The sequence below is a fragment of the Orbicella franksi genome, chromosome 1, assembly GCF_964199315.1.
Source record: "Orbicella franksi chromosome 1, jaOrbFran1.1, whole genome shotgun sequence".
NCBI lineage: Eukaryota > Metazoa > Cnidaria > Anthozoa > Scleractinia > Merulinidae > Orbicella > Orbicella franksi.
Genome location: NC_138145.1, coordinates 9,607,470 through 9,632,587, shown reverse-complemented (window position 1 = coordinate 9,632,587; position 25,118 = coordinate 9,607,470). Strand labels below are relative to the sequence as shown.

At 38.9% G+C, this 25,118-nt stretch overlaps 4 protein-coding genes across 5 annotated transcripts; 3 read left to right on the top strand and 1 right to left on the bottom strand.

Moving 5' to 3' along the window:
- On the top strand, nucleotides 1-4,691 carry LOC145488685 (zinc transporter Slc39a7-like). Its single transcript, XM_081467611.1, has 3 exons — nucleotides 1-925; nucleotides 2,915-3,132; nucleotides 3,822-4,691. Exons 1-3 carry the CDS (start codon nucleotides 103-105, stop codon nucleotides 4,071-4,073), a joined length of 1,293 nt encoding a protein of 430 aa, XP_081323737.1. The 5' UTR covers nucleotides 1-102; the 3' UTR covers nucleotides 4,074-4,691.
- A 2,889-nt stretch (nucleotides 4,692-7,580) lies between these two features.
- On the bottom strand, nucleotides 7,581-12,543 carry LOC145488719 (surfeit locus protein 1-like). Of its 2 annotated transcripts, none has more exons than XM_081467649.1 (9): nucleotides 12,486-12,543; nucleotides 12,284-12,382; nucleotides 11,799-12,003; nucleotides 10,839-11,027; nucleotides 10,629-10,701; nucleotides 9,952-9,999; nucleotides 9,429-9,543; nucleotides 9,027-9,108; nucleotides 7,581-8,096 (listed from the first exon to the last, which is right to left on the bottom strand). In XM_081467649.1, the coding sequence occupies exons 2-9, from the start codon at nucleotides 12,345-12,347 to the stop codon at nucleotides 8,024-8,026; spliced, it is 849 nt and encodes a 282-aa protein (XP_081323775.1). In that variant the 5' UTR covers nucleotides 12,348-12,382; nucleotides 12,486-12,543; the 3' UTR covers nucleotides 7,581-8,023. The 2 variants fall into 2 exon arrangements, with proteins under 2 accessions (XP_081323775.1, XP_081323770.1); XM_081467644.1 differs by having other exon boundaries at nucleotides 12,476-12,542.
- A 39-nt stretch (nucleotides 12,544-12,582) lies between these two features.
- LOC145488733 (prefoldin subunit 6-like) lies at nucleotides 12,583-17,583 on the top strand. The gene is made up of 4 exons (XM_081467659.1): nucleotides 12,583-12,736; nucleotides 13,553-13,623; nucleotides 14,336-14,460; nucleotides 15,732-17,583. Exons 1-4 carry the CDS (start codon nucleotides 12,655-12,657, stop codon nucleotides 15,850-15,852), a joined length of 399 nt encoding a protein of 132 aa, XP_081323785.1. The 5' UTR covers nucleotides 12,583-12,654; the 3' UTR covers nucleotides 15,853-17,583.
- Nucleotides 17,584-19,329: 1,746 nt separating this feature from the next.
- LOC145483146 (uncharacterized) lies at nucleotides 19,330-24,743 on the top strand. Its single transcript, XM_081461742.1, has 4 exons — nucleotides 19,330-19,900; nucleotides 21,044-21,317; nucleotides 22,393-22,586; nucleotides 23,350-24,743. Exons 1-4 carry the CDS (start codon nucleotides 19,575-19,577, stop codon nucleotides 23,852-23,854), a joined length of 1,299 nt encoding a protein of 432 aa, XP_081317868.1. The 5' UTR covers nucleotides 19,330-19,574; the 3' UTR covers nucleotides 23,855-24,743.
- Nucleotides 24,744-25,118: the final 375 nt, after the last annotated feature.

The window sequence follows — 25,118 nt, the reverse complement described above, 5'->3', positions numbered from 1 at the left end:
GCTGACAAGAGGTACGACAGGCGTAGACACCGGTAAAAGTCACCGACACAGTCACCGGCAAGTCGGCAAACAAGTTGTCATCGATCTGTGGCTCTCCTAACAATGGCTCTAAGAGGAAGGATGCACTGTGTTTTTCTCTTGCTTTTCCTCTTTTCAGCAATAAATGGTATGCATAGTGACGGAGAACACGAAACCGATCATGTTCACGAACACCCTCACGAAAAACAGCATCATCACCATCATCATGATCACAGCCACCACCATCATGGCCATAGCCACGATCATCACGGGCACAGCCACGATCATCACTCGGAAGATGTTAAGATGAAAGTGCCTCATCACGGGACTGGGACCTCTCCTAAGCTATCTGATCAAGGCGGAAACCTGTCCAAGTGGCTTCAAGCTATTGCCGCCACTCTGCTGATCAGCGCAGCACCGTTCTTCATCTTGTTTTTCATTCCACTACAAAGCAACTCGGCCGAACAGCAACCTCTGTTGAAGGTTCTTCTGGCTTTTGCCTCAGGAGGCCTCTTGGGGGATGCATTTCTCCATTTAATTCCTCATGCGATTTCACCGCATTCACACGGAGGAGAAGACGGCCATGAACATTCGCATTCTCACTCGCACTCACACAGCCACGAAGCAGGCGGCCATCATGATCATTCGTCAGAAATGGTAGTCGGTCTCTGGGTTCTAGCTGGCTTGATAGCTTTTCTCATGGTAGAGAAGTTTGTTCGGCTAGTTAAAGGAGGACATGGACACTCTCATGGCGCCCCGAAAGTTGAAGCTAAGAATGGAGACGTCGCGACTAAAACAGAGAGCGAAACCAAAGATTCTCTACCCGAGGAGAGTGATAAGGAGTTGCGGAGAAGGAAAAAGACAGACGAGGCGACAGAGAAGGAAACAAAAACGGAGACAGCCTCAGGTAAAATATTTAAAAGACAGAAAATCCTTCATGTTATAAGCTTGTGGAAAATGTGAGCTTGGTTTTCAGGTCACGTTTCTTAAATTTTTAATTTCGCTTTTCCAGAAAAACAAAGTCTGCTGTCTTTTCAAAAACCCTTTTTAATCGTTTCGAACTATTATTTGACACGTAAGTAGGTTTCAACGAATATTATTCAATTTGTACTGTCTGAATGTTTGTTTTCCAACATCATTATTCCTCTGTCACGCTTTCCACTCTCCGAAAAAAAATTAATTTCCAAGATCTTAAAATTTTCTGATTCGGTGCGCAAATCATTAACAACAGTTTCACAGTTCTTTATTCGGCAGCTTTAGTTTCCCACGGTACTGTTTTTATTTTAACAAAAATCCATTAATTTGGAGTGTATTTTTTCAGCTTTTTCGAGACTTTCGAGTTTTAAATCAATATAAATCCGATCTCTGTGACGCGCGAATCATCCGTATGCAAATTTCTGTCTTCGTCTACGTGTCAGTGTGAAATTGATCTTTGTGACTGAATAAATTTCCTCAAACAAAGACGCAGTATTTCGTGTTAAAATCGTTATTTTAGCTATCTTAGACATGATTTAAGCGACAATTTGTGGATTATCGAGATAAATTTATTTAAAATTTTGATGTTGCAATTTTTGTGCTTTTTTTCAATATTTTTATTGTGCTATAAATAATATATTTTGCTGATCATTTTATCGAAAATTAGAGGGTTTTCTCTCTTGAACTGAGATGATTTAACCGTTTTGGCCAAGCAATCTTTTTTCTCTCATTACAGTAAAACCTAATCATAGAAACAGTCTATTTGACCTGGTTAGCATGGTTGTTGTAGCGACATTTCTACTCAAATGCTATCCCTTTGTTCAGTTCATGATTTTTTGACAACGTGAATTTATCATTCCCATTATAGTGTGAAAATTAAAATTCAGTTTACAGCGAGGCAAATTTTTCATTTCTCCGAGCAAGTTGCAGCTGGCTGGCCTTCTGGATTTCATTTTGTCCTTTACATGAAGAAAAAAAAATATATTTATTCATAAAATGTTCATGACAAGAGAGTATCTTGTGATTTATTGCTAAGTTGTAAGTACAACGTAAGCACTTGGGAATTTTTAAGAATGCTTGAGAAGTTCAAAGAACACTTGGTTACACCTTATGCTTCTTTATTTATTCTCTCGTGTTCTTAAAATTTCTGCATAAATAAAACTCTACGCTGAACTGGAATTTGTTTACTGTATTTCTAACATTATAAGATCTAGAGGTGTTGATAGCCAAATGAGGGAAATGAAGATGAGGCCATTTGATTTGAGAAGGGGACCAACAGGAGGGCTCAGTCCATAGACACTTTATAAATGGCTGCCAATTTAAAATTATTTTGTATGCATTTAAACTAGCCTCTCTTAAACCTTGTTTGAGAGAAAAAAATCTTTTGATTTATCAACTTAAAAACGAGGTTAGAAAGGTTAATTTTAATACTTACAAAAGAATTTATAATTGGCAGCCATTTATGAAAAGGATCTATTCTTCCTCTAATAAAGGGGATGGGGATAAAACATTTTGGTCCTTCAGACCTTATACATGGTTCAGTTGAAAAAGGGTGCGACGAAATAAGATAAGAATGGTCTCCAGTACCCTCCTCAAATCTACCAAATGATTCTATTTACTCAGATTTCTTGCTTCATGTGGGATAGTAAGATACATGTAGCTATCGGCAATTTTGATTTGACAGAATTTTGTTGTGATTTTATGAGAGAACAAACTCATAGTTGCAGACCTTCTGAAAGTCGTTTCCAATAGTACTTCCTGATGGTTTCACTGTTAAAAAGGCAACCTCTCATGACTTCTTTGCTCAAAGATCGTCCTCGAGCAAAGTGACAAGGTGATGGTTAAGTGAAGGTCAACTTGTGACAAATCTAACAAAATTTATTTCTCTTTCAAAAAAATTGACAAAGCTGTTTTCTTGCAGAACCACATGGTCATGAGGATGATATTAAGGTGGCAGGCTACTTAAATCTTGCTGCAGACTTCACTCATAATTTCACTGATGGACTGGCCATTGGCGCCTCGTTTCTTGTGAGTCGCAATCTCGGCATAATCACTACTCTCACAATCCTTCTTCATGAGGTTCCTCATGAGATTGGAGACTTTGCTATCTTGGTACAGTCTGGATGCAACAAGAGAAAGGTATGTAGTCTTCAGGAGAGTTTGCCAGTTCCTGCGTCACTGATCAAAAATCTTACACTCTATTATCCACTGTACCATTTGTCCCATCAACGTCTTTATATGCATAAGTTGTATGTTTGAATGACATTCATTAATTTTATAAATGTCATATCAGAGGTTCATTCTATTCTGTTGTGAGTGCAGTGGATGCATTTGGTATAGAAGTGGTTTAAACACGTCGCATGGTGCAGCCAAACCTGAGATATACTGTAACAGGAAATGCCCCAATGATATCACCTAGTTGTCAAAATTTTAAACAAATTTTGCCTACATTTTGTGTAATTTTTGTACTTAATGTAAGTTCAAGCTCACTGTTTTGAACGGACAGCAAGATCTTTAATGCGAACAAAATCACTTTAACATGTGACAGCTTTGTTAAGATCTTGCAGCCAGGGAGAACCGAGAATAATGAACAGAATATATTATTATTAGTTTCAAAATATGTAGGGGTATTTTGCCCTTGGACCTAATCTATTCCTTGAAGCTCACAGTTTTAGTCAAACTTTTCTCTTGGGATTTTGTCAGTGTTTTTTGAACAGATAACGTCCATTAGGTGAAAATAATAATTTGAACCAAATGGAGATTTCTCTTTATAAATTTGTTGCAAGGCTTTAAATATGTACGAATGACAAACTTGACTATTTTTCCAGGCAATGTTTCTTCAATTGACAACAGCCACAGGAGCCTTAGCTGGCACAGTCTGTGGCTTACTGGCAGAAAACATTGGGGATTCTGCAACACTATGGATCTTGCCCTTCACAGCAGGAGGTTTCATTTATATTGCCACAGTGTCTGTCATCCCTGAATTACTTGAGGACACAAAACTAGGACAGTCCATTAAAGAAATTCTTGGATTGTTCACTGGAGTTTTAATGATGGTCCTAATTGCTAAGTTTGAGTAATTTCAATTAGGACTTCAAATGTTATATTTAGACAGCAAGTTCAAGTCTTCAATGAGCAAACAAATTTGCCAGTCACTCGTGGTCACTCATTATGTTATTAAATAGTTTAATCCCACGTAAATTGTGAAACAAGGTCACTTTGTCTTCACACCAGAAATTTTAATGTAATGGATTCCACTCGTGGAAGTTTGAAGTCTATGACAAATCGTGGGCACAATTATTGACTGTCACCTGAAGTTGGAAATGGCTTTGGAGAGTCAAATAGTTCCACAGATTTACAACGGACAGTAACAAATTTCTGATAATGATAATTATTCTCATCACTTCATAAAGCAATGAATTGATTATTTTTGAACATTCTGATAAATGTTTAGAACTTCCTACAGATGTCTTATACATATGCATGTATAGAATTTGACACGGGGTTAATTGTTATGGTAAGGTGTATATTTATGTTGAAAACACAAATTGAATGTAATATATTGTTCTCTTTTGTCTTCAACATTTTTGCACTCGGTATTTTCTAATTAAGATCATATTGTTAGTTTTATTTGCCTTGTATTTTTACAATCCTCTTTTAGCATAACTAATAAATTACTATTATTTTTAGGTATTAAATTTGCAATCGTAACTTAGATATATTTTGGGATTGGGCCTTAAATAGCCCTGGGTCCAGAGGTTTTTTGTTCATTTGCTAAGCATTCCACACAGCTCATTGTTAACTCTCTTGCTCGTTCTCTGGCATGTATAGGAAGCTAATTTTCAAAGTCCAACAAAAACCTCTGTCACCGTAGGTGACCAAAAAGAGAATATTTTGTGGAACAAGGTTTTTGTGAATTAAGACTGTGTAATTCATTATTTATCTTACAACAAGTTATGTACTGCGACGTTTCCACAAATTGGTTCCAGTTCCTCTTTCTTTAGGCTTGATTACTAGCTGCTGTTCGAGAAAGGAGCCTGCACCCCAACATAGACTGGACTTGAGTGAGTGGCGGAAGTCAAGCTTACTCTCTTTGGAAAAGGAATCCAAAAATTTTGCCTAATTTTGAAGTTTGTTATTTTCATTCTTGGGCAGTATTGGAATGGATACTGAGCAATCCTTGCAGGACTAAAAAACGTGAATGTACTATAAACTTACTAAGTAGAACTTTGAAGTTAATATTAAAGCAAAATTATTTGTGACTCAGGTGCTGCATTGAGTTCAATCTGGAAGAACTTTCGTTGTCTGTCAGTCATGTGCCATTAAAACCAAAAATCGCCAAAAGTGCTGGAACAACCGAAAAAAAGACACTAAGGTTTTGAACATTATGGTAGCTCGTCAAAGGAAGACTGGAGAGAGTTTTAAGAATTTTCAATCCAATTTGAAATCCATACAAATTCCCACAGAGCTCCATTCTCGTTCCCAGAGCCACCTGTCCCTCTTAGCCAGTGGGACCTTGGCACGAAGAAAGGGTGGTAAAGTCTTGACTCGTTTGATGCGAAATGTCATAGAATGTGGTCACGACGATTAAAAGGCGCCGGAAGTCAGTTGTGTACCGTGTGTGTGACAATGTCAGTCCCAGGATCTCTCTTCCTCTCAAGGAGTGGGACAGAAGAAATAATGATCCCTTCACTTTCTCATGCCTAAGCTGCCGATTTCTCTCGTAAACGAACTAGCGACGTTGAAGCTTCCAGACAAAGCTTTCCCTGGTGTCAAGTTCTTTGGTAGGCTCAGTCTCCAGACGTGGGTGTTTCGGTGTCTCTGCGATCCTCTGGAGACTAAGCCTAGTTCTTTGGCAGAAGTTAATGTTTAGCGAAGCAGCGTCCAGGCCTCGGCTCTTTTCAATCTCGCTCTTGCCAAAAGGCCCGTTTGGGGGCGTCGTTCGTCTCCGCGTTTGGTTCTCTACGCGTAACTGTTGTTCGCCAGGTTTTTCTCCCCCTTTTTTTCCCCGTTCCTTAGCGGTTTCCATAGCAACCGTCCAAGCACCTAACCCTTACAAATACAAATCAATTATTATTATTATTATTAACCCTTCTCTCAGGCCCCCAGACCAAACCTTGGTACTTTCAGCCCTTTGCATCCCCTGCCACTCCTCGCCAGTGGTCGCGTAGCGCAAACATTAACACGGAAATATAAGCTCCAAATTTCGTTTTGTGACCGCCAAAGAGAAACCTTAGAAAGTCGATCGCTAAAAGTTTAGGATCAAAACGAAAAATAACCAAAGAATGACAAAGTTTTGTTTAAAAGTCCTCAACATGGCGCAATTTTATTGTTTCAGAACTTTCAACTTTATTACTTCCATCACTTTTATAATCAATATATCATACATATTCTTACAAACAGGCTTTAAAATCAAAAAGGGACGAGAAGTCTATAAAAAAGCAGAATTGCATGAGGTTATAGACCCCCTCAACGATCATTACTTCACTTTAGGTTAAATGCTTGCCTGACAATCAATCAATGATAAAGAATGAAAAAATGCTTATTGGAAAGTCATTTGGCCTGCTTTGATAGAATTTTTTGCTTTAGTCATTTTTTCTACATTTGTTTGTTTGTATTCTTAACGTTGTTGGTTGCTTTTACGATAAAGGTCGCTTTCCTTTGTTTCGCTTAACGTTTTGATTGGGTGGATTTGTCCCAAGTTGCCCGGACTAAGAACTCGTACTGTAGTAATTTCTTTTAGCGTTAGATTCTCATGAGTCGGAGATGGCTTAGGATATGTCCTTTGCACTCGGTTATACCTTATGTCCGGCTCCTGGTGGATCCACTTGATCAATAACAGGGCAGATGCATGAAAAACTGACGTCAATTTGTTAAATGTTCGTTTGAACCTTCTTTAATTTTGCCCCGTATATAAGTAGCCACTCATTTCTATAAAATGACTGACGGTTATAATCATTATAGTATAGTCACTCAAAGTATGCAAGCGAATGTAAGAACAACATACTTAAAGAGCTCAGTCACGGTGTTTTGTCTTTTGCTTTTTTGGCCAAGTACAAAATCTCCTTTAAATGGAAGGAAACCTGTAAATAATAGTTCACTAAGATAGAAAAACATCAAAGAGACAATAATAAACCATAACCGAACAAGGATGGTGAAGGATGGCGAAGATTGACACGGATTACATACGAATCTGAAAAATTTAGGCTAAACTTCTCAAAATGTGCAAACCGTGACTGAGCTCCTTTAAAGAAAATTGGCCGTCTTGTTCAGTTCCTTTCCAGTTCATCTCGAGCATTCATTCCTTAGTCCTTAGTCATTTTGACTAAGTGAAATTCACTTGTATGTGTTACAATGACTGAAATCTTAAACCAAAGTGGTCAAATTTAAATTTGATTAATCGCTTTTTGAAAATCGACAACTTAAGCTGTCAGAAATATTTCATGTTATAGAATAGTTCAGTTTCCGTATTTACCTAGCTGCCCAGCTAGAGACCGAACGGGATCACAGGTGACTCGTTGCCAGCCGTCTGGAAAGACTCTAAGTACTGGAAATCGAAAGGCTGAGGACAAGTCGGTGAGGGGAGGGAGGGAGGGAGGGGGGGAAGGGGGGAGTTAGGGCCTCTTAGTATTTCCCGTCCGACTTAATGACGAAGATTTACCAGAGGAGCAGACGAGAATCTCTTTCCGTTCATTCAATACGATATCGGTTGTAGCTTGGTGGTAAATCACTGCATACCTGCATCCGTCACAGTCGAAAAACAAGTAAGAGAATACAACAAATGAGCGGCTAGTTGTGCATCGAACCTATTCCTTTATTTGCTATCTTTTCCGTAGTTTTATTGACATGGCACCCATTCATGGTCTTCATGCTGGACTCCTTCTGAAATAAATGTGTTTTTTTTGCCATGACATGGCGTATCTTTGTTGAACTAGCATTTTCAAATTTGTCGTGAAACTGGAAGATTTAACAGCAGTTTTAAATTAACAAACAGAACATTTCTGTCGTTGCTGTAGTCATCAGTGGCAGGTCAAGGGATGATATTCCTTGGGGATTTCCTGAGCTTGTAGTACATGTACGCGGTGAAGGCAGACAACGCGTACCTGAAAGAAAAAAATGAAACAGAAGCACTGTTGGATTTATAGAAGAAATCTCGAGAAATTGAGTGACAGCATTTCATGAATACTCATGACTGTATCGCTCTTCAAGGTTTTGTTTTATACGAACAAAATTAAAAGCGATTATCTACCTAATTCTTAGTGTTCAGTGCTGTCTGTTACTCTGGTTAACAAAAGTAAATAAAAATTTTAATGTTTAAAATCTTGACGTTTCGGCAAAAACTTCAGACTTCATCAGGGGAAAGTGATAAGAAAATAACAAAGAACACGTTGCATATTTTTTTCCATAAGGCGTAAATTTCAGCCATTAAGTGTTGTCCTTTAGGTACGGTTCATTTTTTTGTTGAGTTGGGGGGTGGGGGGTGGGGGGGGTTGCTGGTGGGATAGGACAAAGACGCTATAAACCTGTCTGCAAACATTTCAAACTTTTCGACCATTCTTCGCAAGATATTTACTTCATCTAGGCAGTGCTGAAAGTCGCAAAAATTCAGGGCATATTAATATGTGTTTTTCAACTCGGTATCTTGGCTTCCCATGGGCCCAACGAGGGGGTATTTTTTCTACCAATAGCTGACCCTACTCCACGCTATATACACGCTCACAACCAACAACCAACAACCAACCACTTTGATCTGACGCTCCAAACGTCAACTTCACAAACTTGCTACGTATGGTGGTTAATTTACCTTGAACAACTTCAAGTTCATAAATACTTAATACCGGTAGGTGTCTCGTCAGCCCGAAATAGCTTAAGTATTTCTACCTCCACTGGATGTGATGCTAGTTCATTGCAGGTACCCCATTTACACTCGTCGGCAGAAGGACCGAGTGAAAGGACTGTCTTTCCAAAAACGCAATTTAAGGAAACCGGCCAGGGCTCGAACTTTGCAAAGATAAAATAGCTCAATTACATACCAAGTAATTATATATTGAAGATGTTCGTTGCGAAGATACACACGTGTTTGACCTCCACGCGGTCCTCCAGGAACTGTGCTGGCTAAAAGGCAAAGAGATTATAAATCATAGGGTGACACTGATTAGCGTGTTTTACATCTCTGTAAGTTGTTTTTACTTGTCGATTGCATGTTGTTTAATGAAATACAAAAAAAAATGAAGATGTTGTAATTCAATAAAAATGCGACTTCCTGAAAACCATAAGGTTATGGCATCTTGTCTAGCACAGGTTGTAAAATGCTCACAATGGTCTCATATAGGCTAAGGGTTTTAGAGTCCCAGCAGAGAAAAAACACCCAAAAATTTACTGAGAACTTATAACACTGAAAGCATGAATAAGGTTAATAGGTGATTAGCATTTACCAGCATCAGCATCTACTAGAATCGGCAGGCAGCCTGTGACTTCTGCCATAGCATCCAAATCCCTTGAAAACCAGTGGTTCTTTTCTGGTCTATTTTTGCCTTGAAATGGCTGTCTCTGAAGAAAACATATAAATCCCCATAAATTCAATATAAATACCAGTAAAATGAGGACCTCCCAGACGTTTTGGGAAACAAGGGAACGTGATCATTTGTTTAAAGGGAACAAGGGATATTTCTGAGGGAACATGGAATATCTCTACCTTTAACGGAAACTTTAACAAAATATTTTAGCCAAGGGAACAATGGAATTTATTAAAAGGGGAGGCCCTCTATAATCATAACAGATTTGACACTGGTCAGAGCAATCATAATTGTCAATATCCCCACCACCACCATAACCATCATCATCAATCTCAGCCTCATAATAGTTAAGTTTTTGTTGAGATAATTCCTAACCCAGGGAGGAGGGGGTGCTAGATATGATTGGTCTTTTCACAGTGTGATATTAGGATCCAGTAAGAACCTTTTCTCCTTGTCTGATGAAGCCAACCATCTCTACCTCTCCTTCGATCTGCAAATTCAAAAGTGCAGTAAAACTCTGTTAATACAACCAGTGTTGGTTGCAAAGACATGTAGTTGTCAAAGCACAGTACATGTGGGTCATAAACCTGGGTTCCGCTATGTCAAAGATACATCAGTGGTATAATTTCACGAGAAATACATCACCTCAATTGATTTGGTTTACATTGTACAAAGATCCTTTCTCAAGTAAGTGTGATAGCGTTGCTGTGATCATCAGTTATTTCTACCTCCTACTCACATTAAACTTCTCATTAGTTTTAAAAACGAATGGAGAACAAAAAGACTAAATATCAACCAAAAATTTAGTAATAGGTGTTATTAAAAACTGAGTCATTGGACAATGCAATTCAAGAGGTTTCAATTTTGGGGGAGTTTAATCCTATAATTTGGGGATATTTTTAATAATTAAAAAACCCATTCCATTTGTGCTTGTTGAATATGAGATGATTATAGCCAACTCTATGTGCCTCATTGGCAATCTGTCATCTCATATCTAGCACATGCTTGTGGAATAATTGTTGAACTTTATTTCCTCAGAAGATTTAGGCCGAAAGTTTACTAGAAATTAAGACAAAATGAGAGCATTCTATGACTATGGATACATCCTTGAATATTAACCTGTCCCTCTTGTCTTTTCTCTGGTTTGATTTTATCCTTTGGTACCCATCCTCTGTTGACAAAGATTCTTTGCCTATTAAGAAAAAGTTAACATGAAAATCAAGACACACATAAATGGTCACTGCAGTCGATAGTTAAATGTAGATATCCAGTTAGCAAAATGATAATTCCTCCTGGACAAGGGGATAATATTAAGTTATTTCACCTTACCCTGTATCAGTGATTTTAAATGGTGTGATGATATGCCCACCAGATTTTGGCTGCCTTCCAAAGCCCCCTCCACCATGTGCACCTTCATTCAGTGACCTTGGATATACATGGAATTCCTCTGAATGTTCAAATGTTCCACGCAATATGACACGTCGATACTCCAGATCTTTTGATCTCAGTTTGTCAATGCTATAATTGATAAGAAATGAATCCTTAATTAGGCTTTTCAAAGACAGAAGATAAAGCTGCTATTGTAATCATTCGAGCATTTAAAAGTATGAAAAATCAAATTTTGATCCATGTCTTCTTGTTTCCCAGATTTTAAATGGAAAACCTTGATGGGCAGGATACTCAGTTAAACATTTTATGGGGATGGTTGTCCAAACCCTTACCATTCAATATATCATTTCTGACACAAAAGGTAACCCTTCCATATACCATTCACAGAAGATTGTGCCCCTTTCACATTTTAACAGTATGCTTTCACTAACCCTAAAAAACGTCCTGCAGAAATCTTTCTTCCTAAAAAAGGTCCACCAGAAAAATTCTACCACAGTAAAATTCCCCAAATGGTTAATTTAAAAAGTATTTAATCACACCTTGTTATAACTAACAGGTACTTTTAAATACCTTTCTATACTTCAGCTCGTGACCCTGCCCTTTGATATACCTCTAGCCTGATAAAAGGACTCCTTTTAGCTGTAGCCCCTCCATTTCGTCCACTATAGAGAGTAACCCAGTGGCCGATCCTGACCTTGAGCTAAGGAAGGTGGGGGGGGGGGGGGGGGGGAGGCAGTTTTGTTTTGCTTGCCCTGCCGGTTTTTCTTCGTTCTGTGATTTCTTCTTTTTTTACCCAAAATAAGGGGCCCCTCACCCAGATCCGCCACTGTAACCCCTAGGAGGAAGACTGAGTTCTTTAAATAGCTCTAAGATAGCAGTACTTATGATTGAGAAATTTACTTTTCTGGAAGATCTAGAATTGGGGCATTTGTTCTCGACTCAAGCTCTTTGATCAAGCCTTTCTTCCACTGTAGTCTTTTGATCTGCCATGTTCCAAGGCCAAATGTTGATATTGGGATCATCAACAAAACATAGTGCATTTTGGATTCCTTAACTGCTGTGTCTGCTGTTGACATGGAGCAGGACTTTAGAAGGTGATGAAGTACTATTGGAAAGATAATTGAAAACGTACAGTTGGATGTCTTGGATGGTGTTATGTAATCAATAAGAAAATAATTTTGTCAAGTAGTAAACAAGTTAGAAGTATTTCTTAATTAAATCAATCTGGTTTTAAAAACAAAAACGAAAAATTGCATCACCCCTGACCTCAAACAAACTTCATTTTAAAATACCGGTGGGAAATGACACAGTCTCAACTTCAAGACTTTACATGAACCTGTTGTCTTACTTAGCTTTAATCTCCTGAGACAGTATTGTTTAATTACCTTTGGTCCTTCCAGATGAAACAAGCATTTGACAGCGTCTGTTTATGATTCTTAAAAATCCCATATCTGTACTTTGTGGTGAGCAGTAATAAACTCAACCTACAAAATAAGCTTCATTAGTACAACAAAAGTCTTGCAAAGCACGACGTCGATTTCGGTGTTTCAGAGAAAGAAGGACTATTTGGAAATCACCAAAAGTCACCGAAATTATGTCCTGCCAAGTTACTTTTTTCACAAGGACATCTTCCGCGTTTTCAGCGTAATACGTGCAAATTTCCGTCAGGCGTTCCACTGACAAATCTACCCAGTCCCAGTCCTCTCGAACTCTACTTGAGCCTGCAAGCCTAATCGGATTACACCCAAAATCAAAGATGGCGGCAATGGCGGCCAACATCGAGAGAATTCAGCAGCAAATGCAGTCAGAACTGGAGAAGTTTAAAGCCATTCAGAAAGGTAATTTGCTCGTTATGTGCCGCTCTAAGGTCTTTTGCGAAGTTTCCTCGAAGACACATTTTTGAGAGCATTTTTTCTGAGACTGGAAACAAACTATTACTTCCTCGCATGGGCAATGTCTGTTTTCAGTTTTACGATAAACTTAATTTATTGACAGACAGATTTGAGTCGCATTTTAAGTTCTCTGCCAGAGTCTCCCACTTCACCCATAGATTACAATCCTCTTTCCTTCTGTCATGCGTAAATTACATAGATTCAAAAATGGCGGGTAACTAAAACATATCCATGGTTGATTTTGATGGATGTGAAGTTTGTCACGGTCCCTCGACTTTATTCTTAGTTCAAATTTACAAATGAAAAGAAATTTTTACTTAATTTTACTGTAGGAGAGTAACTGATCAAGACGTTAGATTTTAATCTTAATGCGGGCTGGAAATTCTCAGCCATTCCAAACCCCTGAAGGATAATTGACATTGGGGCATTTACAATGTTCTGATTCCAAAATATTGACTGCTTCACAAAAATGCGGAAGTGTGCTTAGAAATGTTGTGGCAAGGGAGAGGAGAGAAGGTTGAGGGAGGGGTGGAGGTGGGCAGGTTTAAAATTGACTGAGATATGAGATAAAGCTGGGTTTCACTTTTGTTCTCCTGATACATAGGGAACAATATTCTAAAAGATTTCACTTTGTTTTCCAGCCTACTAAGGGAAAGAAGATCAAATGCAGAAAAAATATTTCGAAGTCAGTGCAAAATAATGCAATACAAAGCAAAAGTGATTATTTTTTCACTTTGTTTAATAACATGCTTTTCTCTTCAGATATGACAAAATTGGTCAGTACAAGACAGCAGTTAGATGCTCAGCTGAATGAGAATAAAGTTGTACAAGAGGTAACACTAGCTTGAACTGATTATTGTCATTGACATCATTAACTTGAGGTTTATGAGTTTGGACCAGTTGTTCAAGCTTGTGTCAGGAGTTGAAAAAAATGAACTAGTGATATGCTGTAAATTATGCCTTAGGTTCTCTTATGACTCGACTAGACTAGTGCATGTTCTGTGATCCTAGGCAAGAGAATGTACTCTCACAGTGTTTACCTACACCTACAATCATGGACAAAAACAGTTGAGACGCTCTCTGAAAGAAAACCTGTTTCGTTGAACGTGAGAGTTTTTCCATCTCCAATTTTTACATTTCAACCGCCTCTCCCCTTTTCAATGTTGTAACCATGTGACAGTGTCCACAGAGCATATTTCAACATTGAAAAGGGGGAGAGGGGGGTTTGGTTATCAACAAAAAAGATGTTTTTTTCAATTACGGAAGGACGCCGATAGAAAGCATTTGTTTTGCTCAAATGTGACAACACATTTGTCCATGATTGTAGGTATTTAAATGGGTACCTGTGAAATTATTGATGCTAGTGGAAACCCTGTGATGGACTAACATTCCATCCAGAAACCATTGGAAATACTCCTACTTACTTAATGCTTCTGAAACTGGTATAAGATCTGGCGGTATGGGACCCTTAGGACCAAGATAGACTTGACCTATTTACCTACAGTTCTTGATTAAGAAAATGACTTCTTTTATTCTGTGTTTTAGGAACTTGATGTAATAGAACCTGATGGGAACGTCTATAAACTCATGGGCCCTGTTCTAGTGAAACAAGATTTGGAAGAAGCGAAACAAACTGTTTTAAAAAGAATAGAGTACATCACTGCAGAAATGTAAGGAGTAATGACTTATCAGCATTCATTATTCTTGTGTTTAGAGCCCTTTCAATTGATTGTCAAAAATAATTCACACTTGCTTTAATTTTGCATTTCTTTGCAAAGTGATCAGCTTCAAAAACTCATACCTCTTTATCATCCAATCTGTAAAACCAAAGCCAACTGTGACTTGCTGGCACACATATATGGTCAGGGTAGGAAAATACGCAGGCAGGTCCGACTGCCTGAGGCAAGTAAATTTTGCTCTTGGGCTAGTGAAAATAAAAGTTCAGTGGCCTGGTGGGCAAGTGAAATTAGCCTCAGTGGTCTTGTGAGTCTGAATAAAAATGTCAGCTTGATAAATAATAATTTCCAGTCAGAAGCTATTTCAAAACTTAAGACTGCAAGATTAGTTAACCATTGGGTTGAAAGCATGGATTAGTTAGGAATCCAAGCATACTTTGTTCCTGTTTGTCCTCTGATTTCCGTACTGGCTACCACGTCAGCAAGTAATATTTATATGGGGGCAAGTGAAAACTGAAATTTACTTGCCCACTAGGTAAGTGGATTTCAATTTTTTTTTCCAGCCCTGATGGTATCATTAGTAAGGAAGAGAGAGAATTCTGAACACTTCTCTTCCTCATTTTCCTTCCTTCTTTACTCTCCCTTTCACTAAATATTTTGATGTGTCACAGTTCTCCTTCAGACTGATTGTCACACATTTCCTTTTATGTTTGTAATTCAATAATAAAATTCCATGAAGATGAGTTCTCTTAGTTCATAGTTTCACTAATTGTTATGTCTGAGTGTCAATATATTTCATGTTGTAATGATAAGTCACAGAGGGGGATATTTAGGGAGGGGAGGGTGGATTGGATGGCTAACCACCCTCCTTTTAGAGTTCTAAGCAAAAAATAAAGAAATAGAAAACGATTGTGAATAATATAACAGAAAAGGCAAACACCCTGCACAGGTACCTCACTGTAATTTTTACTTTGTGGCATTGCCAGAATTTCCCAGTGTAACAGTTTTCAATTAGGTCCCAATTCTTAAAATGCAACATTTTGTGAGCATGTTCCATGGATTGACAACCTCAAGGTACCAGCCATTTCCCCTTTGACAAATTCCTGGATCTGCTCCTGTCACATGTTGATCACACTGAAGATCGCATAATGCAACTCTCTTTAAATACACATCAAGGTCATTACAGACAACCCCTGTCCCTAGAAAGATTGCATGGCAACCCAAAATCCAGCAAAGAAGATTAATCTTAGCTCTGTTCTTTTCAGAAAAAGAAACGATGTTAACATCAAAGATGTGGAAAAGAAGCGAGGTGCCAGCCAAGAGATACTCACCAAGCTACAGCAGCAATATCAACAGCTACTTACCAAAGCTGCTGCTAAAGCGTAATGGACTGATTTAAAAAAACATTTATATTTTGTATTTATTTCAAAGAAGCAAAACTGTTAGACTTGAAGATATATGTGTCTTGTAAAGAAGACTTTGTTGTCAGTCTGACAATCAAAGTGTCAGAAAATCTTTAGCACACAAAATCTCCTTGAACACTGTTTTTCCAAAAACTACATATACTGATTTTCTACATTTCAATTTTTAAATTTTTTGGAATAGCCTGTTTTTTTGACAACTCACGGTGGAGTTGAATCACTTCATGTACTAGTTCAAATTTGTTTGAAGTTTAAAGTGCTTTGTTGATTTTCAATGCACAACACAAATAGGTTATTATTTTGTGATACCGCACGAAATCTCTGAAACGGAGTCAAAAAGCAGTAGTTTTAGGTCACTAAGGCGTTATTTTAAATACATATTCTTTTGGTCGGATGAATCAACTTGACTCCCTCATATGTCAAAACTGGGTGATTTCCTTAAAAATAAAAAAATATATCTTTAACCAAGAGGCAACCTCACCCTCAGGTGGTTTTCAGGCTGGTCCATTTCCTTTATGTATCAAAACAGATAGTTCCCCCTCTCTGAACGCTTTTGTGGCCCCTCGCTAGCTTGTGTACATCTGCCCCCTCCCCTCTCTCCCTGACCTTTTCTTCCGGGGAAGGGGGCGGATTTACACAGACTACCCGTCACGAGAAAAATGAAACTCGTCAAAGATTCATACGGCGACAGCTGGTTTTCACTAAGTACTATGGTGGAATCTCAATGTTTCGAACCACCAAGGGAAACGGAAATTAGTTCGAAAAGTAGGGAGGTGAGAGAAACTGCTTACTGATGGAGGTTTGAAAGATCGGGGTTCCAATATGATCTTCGTAGAGAGTTGATGTAAAATATGAGCAAGGAGAAAAAAATACCCAGGTTATTCCTATAATATAGTTAAAAGAAACTCAAATTCTTCTACTCGAGCCCCGTTCACACTGCGCCGGAGGAGTTTGAAAACGGAGGTTTTCCTCTGTGGACGCATCAAAAGTTTTCCGTTCACACTACGCCGGAGGAATTTAAATACGCAACAATCACCGGTCATTTTAGATATATGTTTTTAAGAAAAACTTCGGCAGGAGGAGAATCACTTGATTACCATGACTACATCGTTTTCGAAAAGCTCAGTTTTGAAAATGTTTTCCGTCCACACGGAAACGCAAAGCCGACGTTTTCAAATTCCTCCGGTTTGAACAGCGAAAAGAGCGTTTTCGAAAGAGCTCCGTTTTCTTGATGGATTAGTGTGGACGGCCTAACCATAGAAATAACTCTCGTTTTTTAATTTTCCCGGCGTGGTGTGGACGCTGACTTAGAGCGCTGCCACTACTCAGCGCCTGCACTGATTGCGTGTAGGCCAAGGTTGTAAGCATGTAGAATGGCCAGTCTGTTATTTTTAATTAACCTCAAATTCCTCGTCTCTGAACCTGGTTGGCTGATCTCTCGATAATTTAGTATTGCAGTTAAGAATGGTTAGTTGAGAGTCGGGAGTGAACTCGTTGAATTCTGTACGTCGTGCCGCGAGCTTTTGAATTGCTTGCTTCTCAATTAATTGACGAAATAGCACTTCCTTTAGGCTAAATAGCGCTCAGGTTAGCCTGAATATCACATGACGCGAAAGTGGTTAGCTCGTAATCCTCGTTGACTCTTTCCGTAGTGCCATTTTGTCATTTCACTCTTTCGTGTTTTTAAAAAACACGCCCGCTGTTTAATTCTCGTTTCTTTCTTGAGCACAGTTGTCATTACCAAAAAGGTGATTTCTCGGTGTTAACTTTATTCAGACTTTTAAACATGAAAAATGATGTCTTACTAAAGCGATGTCAAACTGTCTGGCAAAACTTGGAGATTTGCAGGCGGATTTGTCCTTGTTTGCTTATGTGCATTTAGAGAATAACACAACCCAGTTCGGACGCCGTAACACACGATGTTTTAAAAATGCTCAGAACACTCGATTTCCGCTTTTCGCACTTGCCCGGCCTTCGCATGTTTGGACTCGACACTAGTGTTATAAAACCTGAAAAGGCGTCATGCCATTTATAAAAGCATTTTAAAACGAAAACAATACAGATGAAATAAAACAGAAAAAGTGATGCCGGTTTAGCGTCCTAACAAAGGAAGCTGTTGTTAGATACCGAAAAAATATATCACAATACGATTGTCCATTCACTAAAAATCATAGTTGATCTGCAATGACGAACGTCAAAATTGAGCGCCTTTTTTATCAAATAAAAATAAGGTAGAGCCGATTTAGGAATAGACTGCGAGCAGTCTCTCTTTTCCTCGAAAAGCGTGGGACAGAACGCAAAACAAGTGAGCGTGCGAGCGTACGTGACTGCTCGCGGCTTCGCGTATCACGCTCACGACTGCTTAGTTATGTTGCGTTCTTCTCTGCGTTCTTCCCCACGGTTTTTTCGAGCAAAAAAGAGACTGTTCGCAGACTAATTTTAGTACATTTTATAGGAAAGAAGGTAAAGCGACGCCGTGCTGTTTTAAATTAACCTTCAGTACGTGAAAAGGAAGTTATGACTCATAAGAATTGCATGGGCGGTGCACAGACTGATTTCCCATGGGTGGAGCCCAAACCCAAATGTCACACATAATAGGTGACAAAAGCTTTTATGTTGAGTGTTTGCACTCCTTTAGTAAATTATAAACGGCTTGCAAGTAAAAACTGCAATGAACTGTTGACTCGTGCGCGAAGTATGATCGGAGATTCAGGGTAATGATTTCTGCGCGAGATGTAGCTGTTTGTTCTTTTCGCTATCCGCAATGCAACGGTTAGGCTGCCGAAAAATTAGCCGGATAATTGATCGTTTTTCAAAGAATTAGCATGTGAAAAGGCTTTCGAGAAGTATATCTCAGAGAAACACCTTAAATGAATGGAACACTCAGAAAATAGGCAATGATACAAGATTCAAATTTGACGCATCTGTCAAATGTTGCCACTAAGATGAACTCCTGTATGGACGCTTTTCAGGTGAATTTGTTGTTTATTCACTGTCGCTCGCTTACAATTTCAACAATTTTCTTTTGCATCAAGAATTTTACTAACTTCCAACTTGAACATCTTTTGAGAGGATACCGCCCAAGCTTTTACGAGCGTATTTAATGATCACTTCCAACTGTTAAGCATGCTAAAAATTCATCACTCTCATGATCACTCCTGAATGGAACAAACTCAGATATTTTTTTATAAACAGTCACGTTTCCGGTTTGATTACCTAACGGAATTATTTAGAAATCGGAAGTTTCAAGTTAAAACGAGCTTAAACACTTTCAAGATCTCAGCCAACAAACTTAGCCAGAGCTTTTTTCATCATAGTGATTTGCTTTGACAGTATATCGGGCTTAAACTATCAGGGGTAAATTATAATCGCTTTTGATGCTTTTTAAAAAGAAATTACAAACAAAAGAATTAAGGTGAAAGCACTAAAGGAAATTCACAGACTGAACGGAGAATCCATCACAAAAGACATTGCTTTCTTGGCTAATTGGTTGATTCAAGGTGAGATATTTGCTTTTTGAAAGGACGCGTCCAAATAAAAACCAATTAAAGTAAAACATCTTTATTGTCTTGATCCACGCTATTTAAGTTTGGTGATCATTGTCCAGATTCAGTCTTTGCACGTCCTGGCCTAAGCTTGATCGTTTACTGTGAAGACTTTTTACGCTAGTTGTGCAGCTTTTCAGAAATGGATGAGTCGATTTCGAAGTCTATTTGTAAACAAGCCGATGGTGAGATTCCGATATCCACGCTTCGATCAGACACGTGCCCCGAAACTGTGGTAGCTGAAACACATTCTTCACGGGTCCAAGTTTCAAAGCCGAACCCAGATGCGCAGGATCAGAATTCCAAATCCAAAAGACGTTGCGAGGCCCCAAGGAAGAAAGCCTCGGCAACCAACAGAACGGCCATGGAGGGCGAGGGCAGAACGATTTCAGCGCGTCTCCGAAATCAGGAACTCTGGATGACGTTTCATCGTGAGGAAACAGAAATGATTATCACTAAGGCTGGGAGGTTTGTGTTCTCGTTCAATTTGTACGTTTTAAGGGTAGAAACTAAATGGGTATAGAATGACATCCCAAAAGAATTCGTTGTTTGTTGGTGACATGACGGGTCTGGGAGGGATAAGTCAGTTTTGTTTCCGTGACTGGCCATCTCTATTTGGGACATTACAAACTCTGATTTTTACCTTGTAGAGGATAAAAGTTCGATTTTAACCTTGCACAAACAATTTCCAGCGCAAAACAACAATTATTTGCATACGAGACTGAATAAAATAAGTTTTCGTTGGTTTTTGATCTTCTTACACCAACTACAAAACCGCAACGCGCAGCTTAGAAAGCAGTTATGACTCTTAACGTTTGAAAGGAAGCTAAAACGAATTTTAAATTTTTGAAAATCCTTTGCTAACCAGAAAGCCAAAAAACAATTCCGGATTTTTTCCCTACAAAGTAGAATTTATGCAAATAGTTTTCTGTTTACTTAAAAAGTTTCTTTTCAATGGTCGTGCTCGTTTTGACTCAAACATCTCCTGGGAGGTCCGCAGAGCTGTAATTGGGCAAAACACAGTTTTGAAAAAGCATGTCCTGCATATGAAATTTCGCCGTGAACAAACCTTCTTAAAAAAAGTGTTTTATTGTTTTGTCCGATGAAACAGCTAGTAAACAAGAACACAAATAATGGTCCATTCAAATGCCTTTATCTGGAATTCAAAACTTTACAAAGAGTCTGCGAAAATAAGTTATTAAGTTGTTTTCGTCGTCGCTAAACTAAAATTCCGGAAGCATGGGCAACCGAGCCTTGTTCAAGTTTGTCTCAAGTTTGTGCGCTTTTTAATAAGCATTTGGGTGGAGTTTCAATACTTTTGTTTCGAGTTTCGAGCAGACCAGAGAAAATGGGCGGCAGGATTACTAAACATTTCATTTCGGAAATCTATAGTGGTCATTGAAATTGCGTTGTCAAATTTTCATGGTGTTGTTTGAAAGCAGCCAGATTTTTCAATATTCCCTCCTTTCTTTTGCCTGTTGGGTGCGTTTTTCACCTATTATATTTTTACGTACAGGCTAGACGAGACGTGAAATATTTCAATATTTTTCTTACATTTTACCCATATTGCTTTTCATTCCTACCTAATGTCTCTATGTTAAACGTTTTTAGGCGAATGTTCCCTGTGCCAGACTTCTGTCTCGCCGGACTCGAGCCCGACCAGTACTACGGCTGTTCAGTGGAAGTCGTCGCCGTTGATCCTAACCGCTACCGCCACAAGCCCGACCAAGGGTGGGTCTCTGCTGGGAAAGGAATTCAGTTGGACCACACTCACAGCAAATACCTGCATGTCAACTCGGCCAGCTTGGGGCAGTACTGGATGGCGCAAGGAGCAACGTTTGACAAATTGAAACTGTCCAATCACATCGTTCCAAACAGTGATAACGTAAGTGATCTGCGACTCGCGTACAATCAACGTTACACTCTTCTTTTTGCATTTTATAAGAATATCGAGGTTGACATTCGCGAATTTGTAAGATGATTTGAAGACTAAACCCGAGGCTGAGATTTTGAAAAGAATATCATTTTGTGTGTTAGAAATTTTTCAATACCAACGAAACCGGGAAAATTATTTCTTTCTCTAAATGGCGGCAAAACTAACCAAAAAAAAAAACAACAACAAAAACAGCACCAGCCGTACGTTCGAGGTTAAGCATGACGTTTACGGCAAACGGCAAACGGCAAAAATGAAACTTTTGCCGTCTCTCTTCAGCTGTGTGTACAGTAGAGTGAAATTATTTATATTTGCAATGAATAGTAAGAGACGTTATTCCATTTTTGTGTGCTTTATTTACGGATTAGAAGAAACGAACTCATAATCAGAAATTATCTTTGCCGTTTGCCGTCTGCCGTTAACGTCATGCTTAACCTCTCTAATAACATTTCTGCAAGAAGTTACGTGTGTCATATCGGGCTTTATTGCTTGCAGCTGGGCTCCAAAGTTACTTCAAAGCCATCAAAGTCAGTGAAACGGAAATTTCATTTATATATATATATATATAATCAAAGAATACTCATAAGAATATTTTTAGCCTAAAATCGGCACAAAATAACAAAATTTAGCTTGGGTCAGAAAAACAGTATACTTATATAAAAAAAGAGTGTATGGTATATTTGTTGTCAAATGCATTTTATGAATCAATTGAAATACTTTTTAAGCCACCATTCCCGGATACGGTTTGGGAATCCTTTTCAGTTAGTTTTTTCCTCTATATTTTCTGCTGGATTTCGTAGCATAATTGTTTATCAGCTTGCCCATATTATCTCTCGTGTTTTGTAGCGCAAGAATCGACAACAATTCGCGCAAGAGAGAATTTGTCCCATGCTCTCTTGCGCGGGTGAATTTTTCTTCGCACGCTCCCATCTAAAAGAGAACGCCGATGGAGACAAGAATACTCATTTCTGTAACAGTTTATTTAATTTTTCCTACCAGATTTGACCCCGAATGTGTTTCATTGTAGGTGGTGGTCAGCTCCATGCAAAAGTACCGGCTGAAGCTCGTTGTAACTAAACTGGGTATGGGCCATTGTGACAGATGGGTGTTCAACTTCCCTGAGACCCAGTTCATCACGGTCACTAGTTACCAGAACCCACGCATGACTCAACTGAAAATTGACAACAATCCGTTCGCCAAGGCCTTTAGAGAAGGAAAGAGGTATGCTTCTCATTACTGAATTATAATCATACTGCGAGCCGATCTTTAGATAGTAACTGAGTTTCCTAGTGTTTGATCTAATTTAATCTAATCTTCGATGTAGTGTGAATCTGTACGTGACGATTATGGACCATTGAGGACGTTTGAAAAATCGAAAACTTTCTGTTCACAATAATAAGTTTAAAAATTACCATATCGGAATAAGACAGAAAAAAAACCACATGTTTCATATTCATCAGCAGGGGGTGCGCAATCCCCCACCCCTTGAGATGAAGTTATCTTCGTATTCGCTTTTGAAAATTTGTTTACCTCACAGGTCAGCTACGTTATTCCTTAGGGTTGCACCCCTCCTAAGAAAAATCTTGGATCCGCCGCTGATTAGTAGACGTACAGCACAAATTAAACACAAAGGACTCATAAAATCAAGCGCGTAAAAGACTTTTAGAAAGGAAAGGGGAAAAATTGTATTTGGTGGAATTTATTTGGTAGAGCTAGACGTTTAAGAAAAGATGGGAAATCCGGGGGGAGGTTGCAGAACAAAGGTAAGGTACGGCCAATCTTTCAGGAAAATTGGGGAGGACACAAAGGTCAATTTCAGATCTAACTGAGTCAAAGTTACTCCTTGTTTTACTCTGTAAGTATAAAATTCAACACATTGTTTGACCCAAGTTATGAGCCTTCGTTCCTTTCCGCAGCACCAAATTTACACCTGACCTGGGTTGGTTTTTTTGCTTTGTTGATTTTTGTATTTTCCTGTTGTTAGGACAAACAGAAGAGACAGCGCAGGTGAGGGATCGAAATCCAAGAAAAGACGCACTCGCTTCCCTTCTCCACCGCCAATCATTCGTTACCAGACTCCCTTCATCAACTTCCTCCGCAGTCAAGACCCAACGCCGGTAAACTCAGCCTTGCCACCTCCTCTACCACCACCTTTGTCACATGACTGGCCCGAGGAGCCGTGCGCGACGAGAAGCATCCCACTCCAGAACGATATGCCGTTTCCTTGGGAACGCAACGATTTGATTTCAAACCAGATGCCTTCATTTCCATCCGCCAACTCAAGTTTCAAACTGGAGCTCAACAGAACCTTTCATTGGCGTGAAAGCTTTGCGTTTCCGCCCTCGGAGCTGCCGGCGGAAGAGTTGCAGCAGCCACAGTTTCCCGCGCAATGTTGGTCAGCGCCGTCGTCAGGATTTAGCTTGTTTGAAGATGCGCAGTCGCAGATGCAGCACTATACATCACGTGATCAGTATTGGAGAGAAAGTTAGAAGCAGAGCTGTGATTAGAAGTGAACGAACAATTTCAAACATTTACCAGTGTGTGGTAAAACCTCAGGCGTTTCAGCCAATAAGGATTATATATCGTTGTGCCCCGTTGCGGATGATGAATAGTGTCCCATGCTTGTATTAACTTAGTTTTTCACAAGGTGACAACGAACATTGATAAACATGACATTTAGAAACAATTTCTGTTAAACTGAGTACAAAAATCGTATATTGCTTTAATTGTTAACTCGATAGCTTTTAAAACGCAGGGTCAAAAATATTTTATTTTTCTTCTCAGGAAAATTGATAAGATAATTCCGTAAGTGTTAAGTGTAGAAGTACAAGACTATCTGAAACACGTCTCGACAAGTCGAGTTGTGAGTTCAAAAGTCAATTCCGCAGGAATTTCCGAAATAACAAATGTTCTTATCTTATCGGGCGGTTGATAATGTCTTTTTTCGGTATGTATCAGCGTTCCAGTTACGAGACTTAATTAGGTTACGGGTATAAAAAGCATTTCGTTACAAATAAAAACTGAAATATGTTAACAAAAAATGTCTTCACTTGATAGCTCTTGCTAAATTCGTCACTAAACTCTATTTTTATTGCGCCGTAAATGAATGAGTACATCTAATTATATGTAGTGCTTGGTAGTTGCCTTCAGTTGATAGCTCTTATTATGCCATCACTAAACTCAGTTTTTATTGCCGTTCGACGTTCTTTAATTTAGACCTTCTGTCACACACTTGTCTGGCTTGTCTTAACAATCTTGCGTGTAGGTTGTGACTGAACTGGAAAAGACATGCCACTGCTTTTCGTGCGTGCGACTTCGCTCGGGAACCGCAGAAACGTACTGACACGCAACATACACCCGTGCTTTTGTGCGAGTAATATTCCCTCCGCGCGCTGCGTTACTATTGCACTGTTTTGGTTGTTGTTGCTGTTTTTTTAACTTTGCACCAACAAGCGATTCGGTTTAAGAATTTATACACAGTTCCACGTCAATTGCTGTAAAATTTTCTGGGTTTCTGATCACAAATTACGCGCATTTTCATGTTTCTAATTTTGTAAACTCCTTGAATGTAATATCACATTTGTTTTGGCACAAGAAAAATTGCGCAACAATATGTACGTGCGGAAGAACACAATTGAATAAATCGTCTTTTTATGGCGAGGTAAGCTGAACTTTAATCGTGATACGACCCTTTACAAAGATACCATTTATTTGAATGGTGCCTCTACTCTACTGCACTAGATTTCGATTAAT

Excerpts from the sequence above, each read along its gene's own strand:
- LOC145483146 (XM_081461742.1), top strand. The coding sequence starts at position 19,575 with ATGGATGAGTCGATTTCGAAGTCTATTTGTAAACAAGCCGATGGTGAG. Across the intron at positions 21,318-22,392 it reads TCGTTCCAAACAGTGATAAC|GTGGTGGTCAGCTCCATGCA; the intron begins GTAAGTGATCTG and ends GTTTCATTGTAG. Across the intron at positions 22,587-23,349 it reads GCCTTTAGAGAAGGAAAGAG|GACAAACAGAAGAGACAGCG; the intron begins GTATGCTTCTCA and ends TCCTGTTGTTAG.
- LOC145488733 (XM_081467659.1), top strand. The coding sequence starts at position 12,655 with ATGGCGGCAATGGCGGCCAACATCGAGAGAATTCAGCAGCAAATGCAG. Across the intron at positions 12,737-13,552 it reads GTTTAAAGCCATTCAGAAAG|ATATGACAAAATTGGTCAGT; the intron begins GTAATTTGCTCG and ends TTTTCTCTTCAG. Across the intron at positions 14,461-15,731 it reads GAGTACATCACTGCAGAAAT|AAAAAGAAACGATGTTAACA; the intron begins GTAAGGAGTAAT and ends TGTTCTTTTCAG.
- LOC145488685 (XM_081467611.1), top strand. The coding sequence starts at position 103 with ATGGCTCTAAGAGGAAGGATGCACTGTGTTTTTCTCTTGCTTTTCCTC. Across the intron at positions 926-2,914 it reads AAAAACGGAGACAGCCTCAG|AACCACATGGTCATGAGGAT; the intron begins GTAAAATATTTA and ends GTTTTCTTGCAG. Across the intron at positions 3,133-3,821 it reads CTGGATGCAACAAGAGAAAG|GCAATGTTTCTTCAATTGAC; the intron begins GTATGTAGTCTT and ends CTATTTTTCCAG.
- LOC145488719 (XM_081467649.1), bottom strand. The coding sequence starts at position 12,347 with ATGGGATTTTTAAGAATCATAAACAGACGCTGTCAAATGCTTGTTTCA. Across the intron at positions 11,028-11,798 it reads ATTCTAGATCTTCCAGAAAA|CATTGACAAACTGAGATCAA; the intron begins GTAAATTTCTCA and ends TATCAATTATAG. Across the intron at positions 9,109-9,428 it reads TCTAGTAGATGCTGATGCTG|CCAGCACAGTTCCTGGAGGA; the intron begins GTAAATGCTAAT and ends TTTGCCTTTTAG.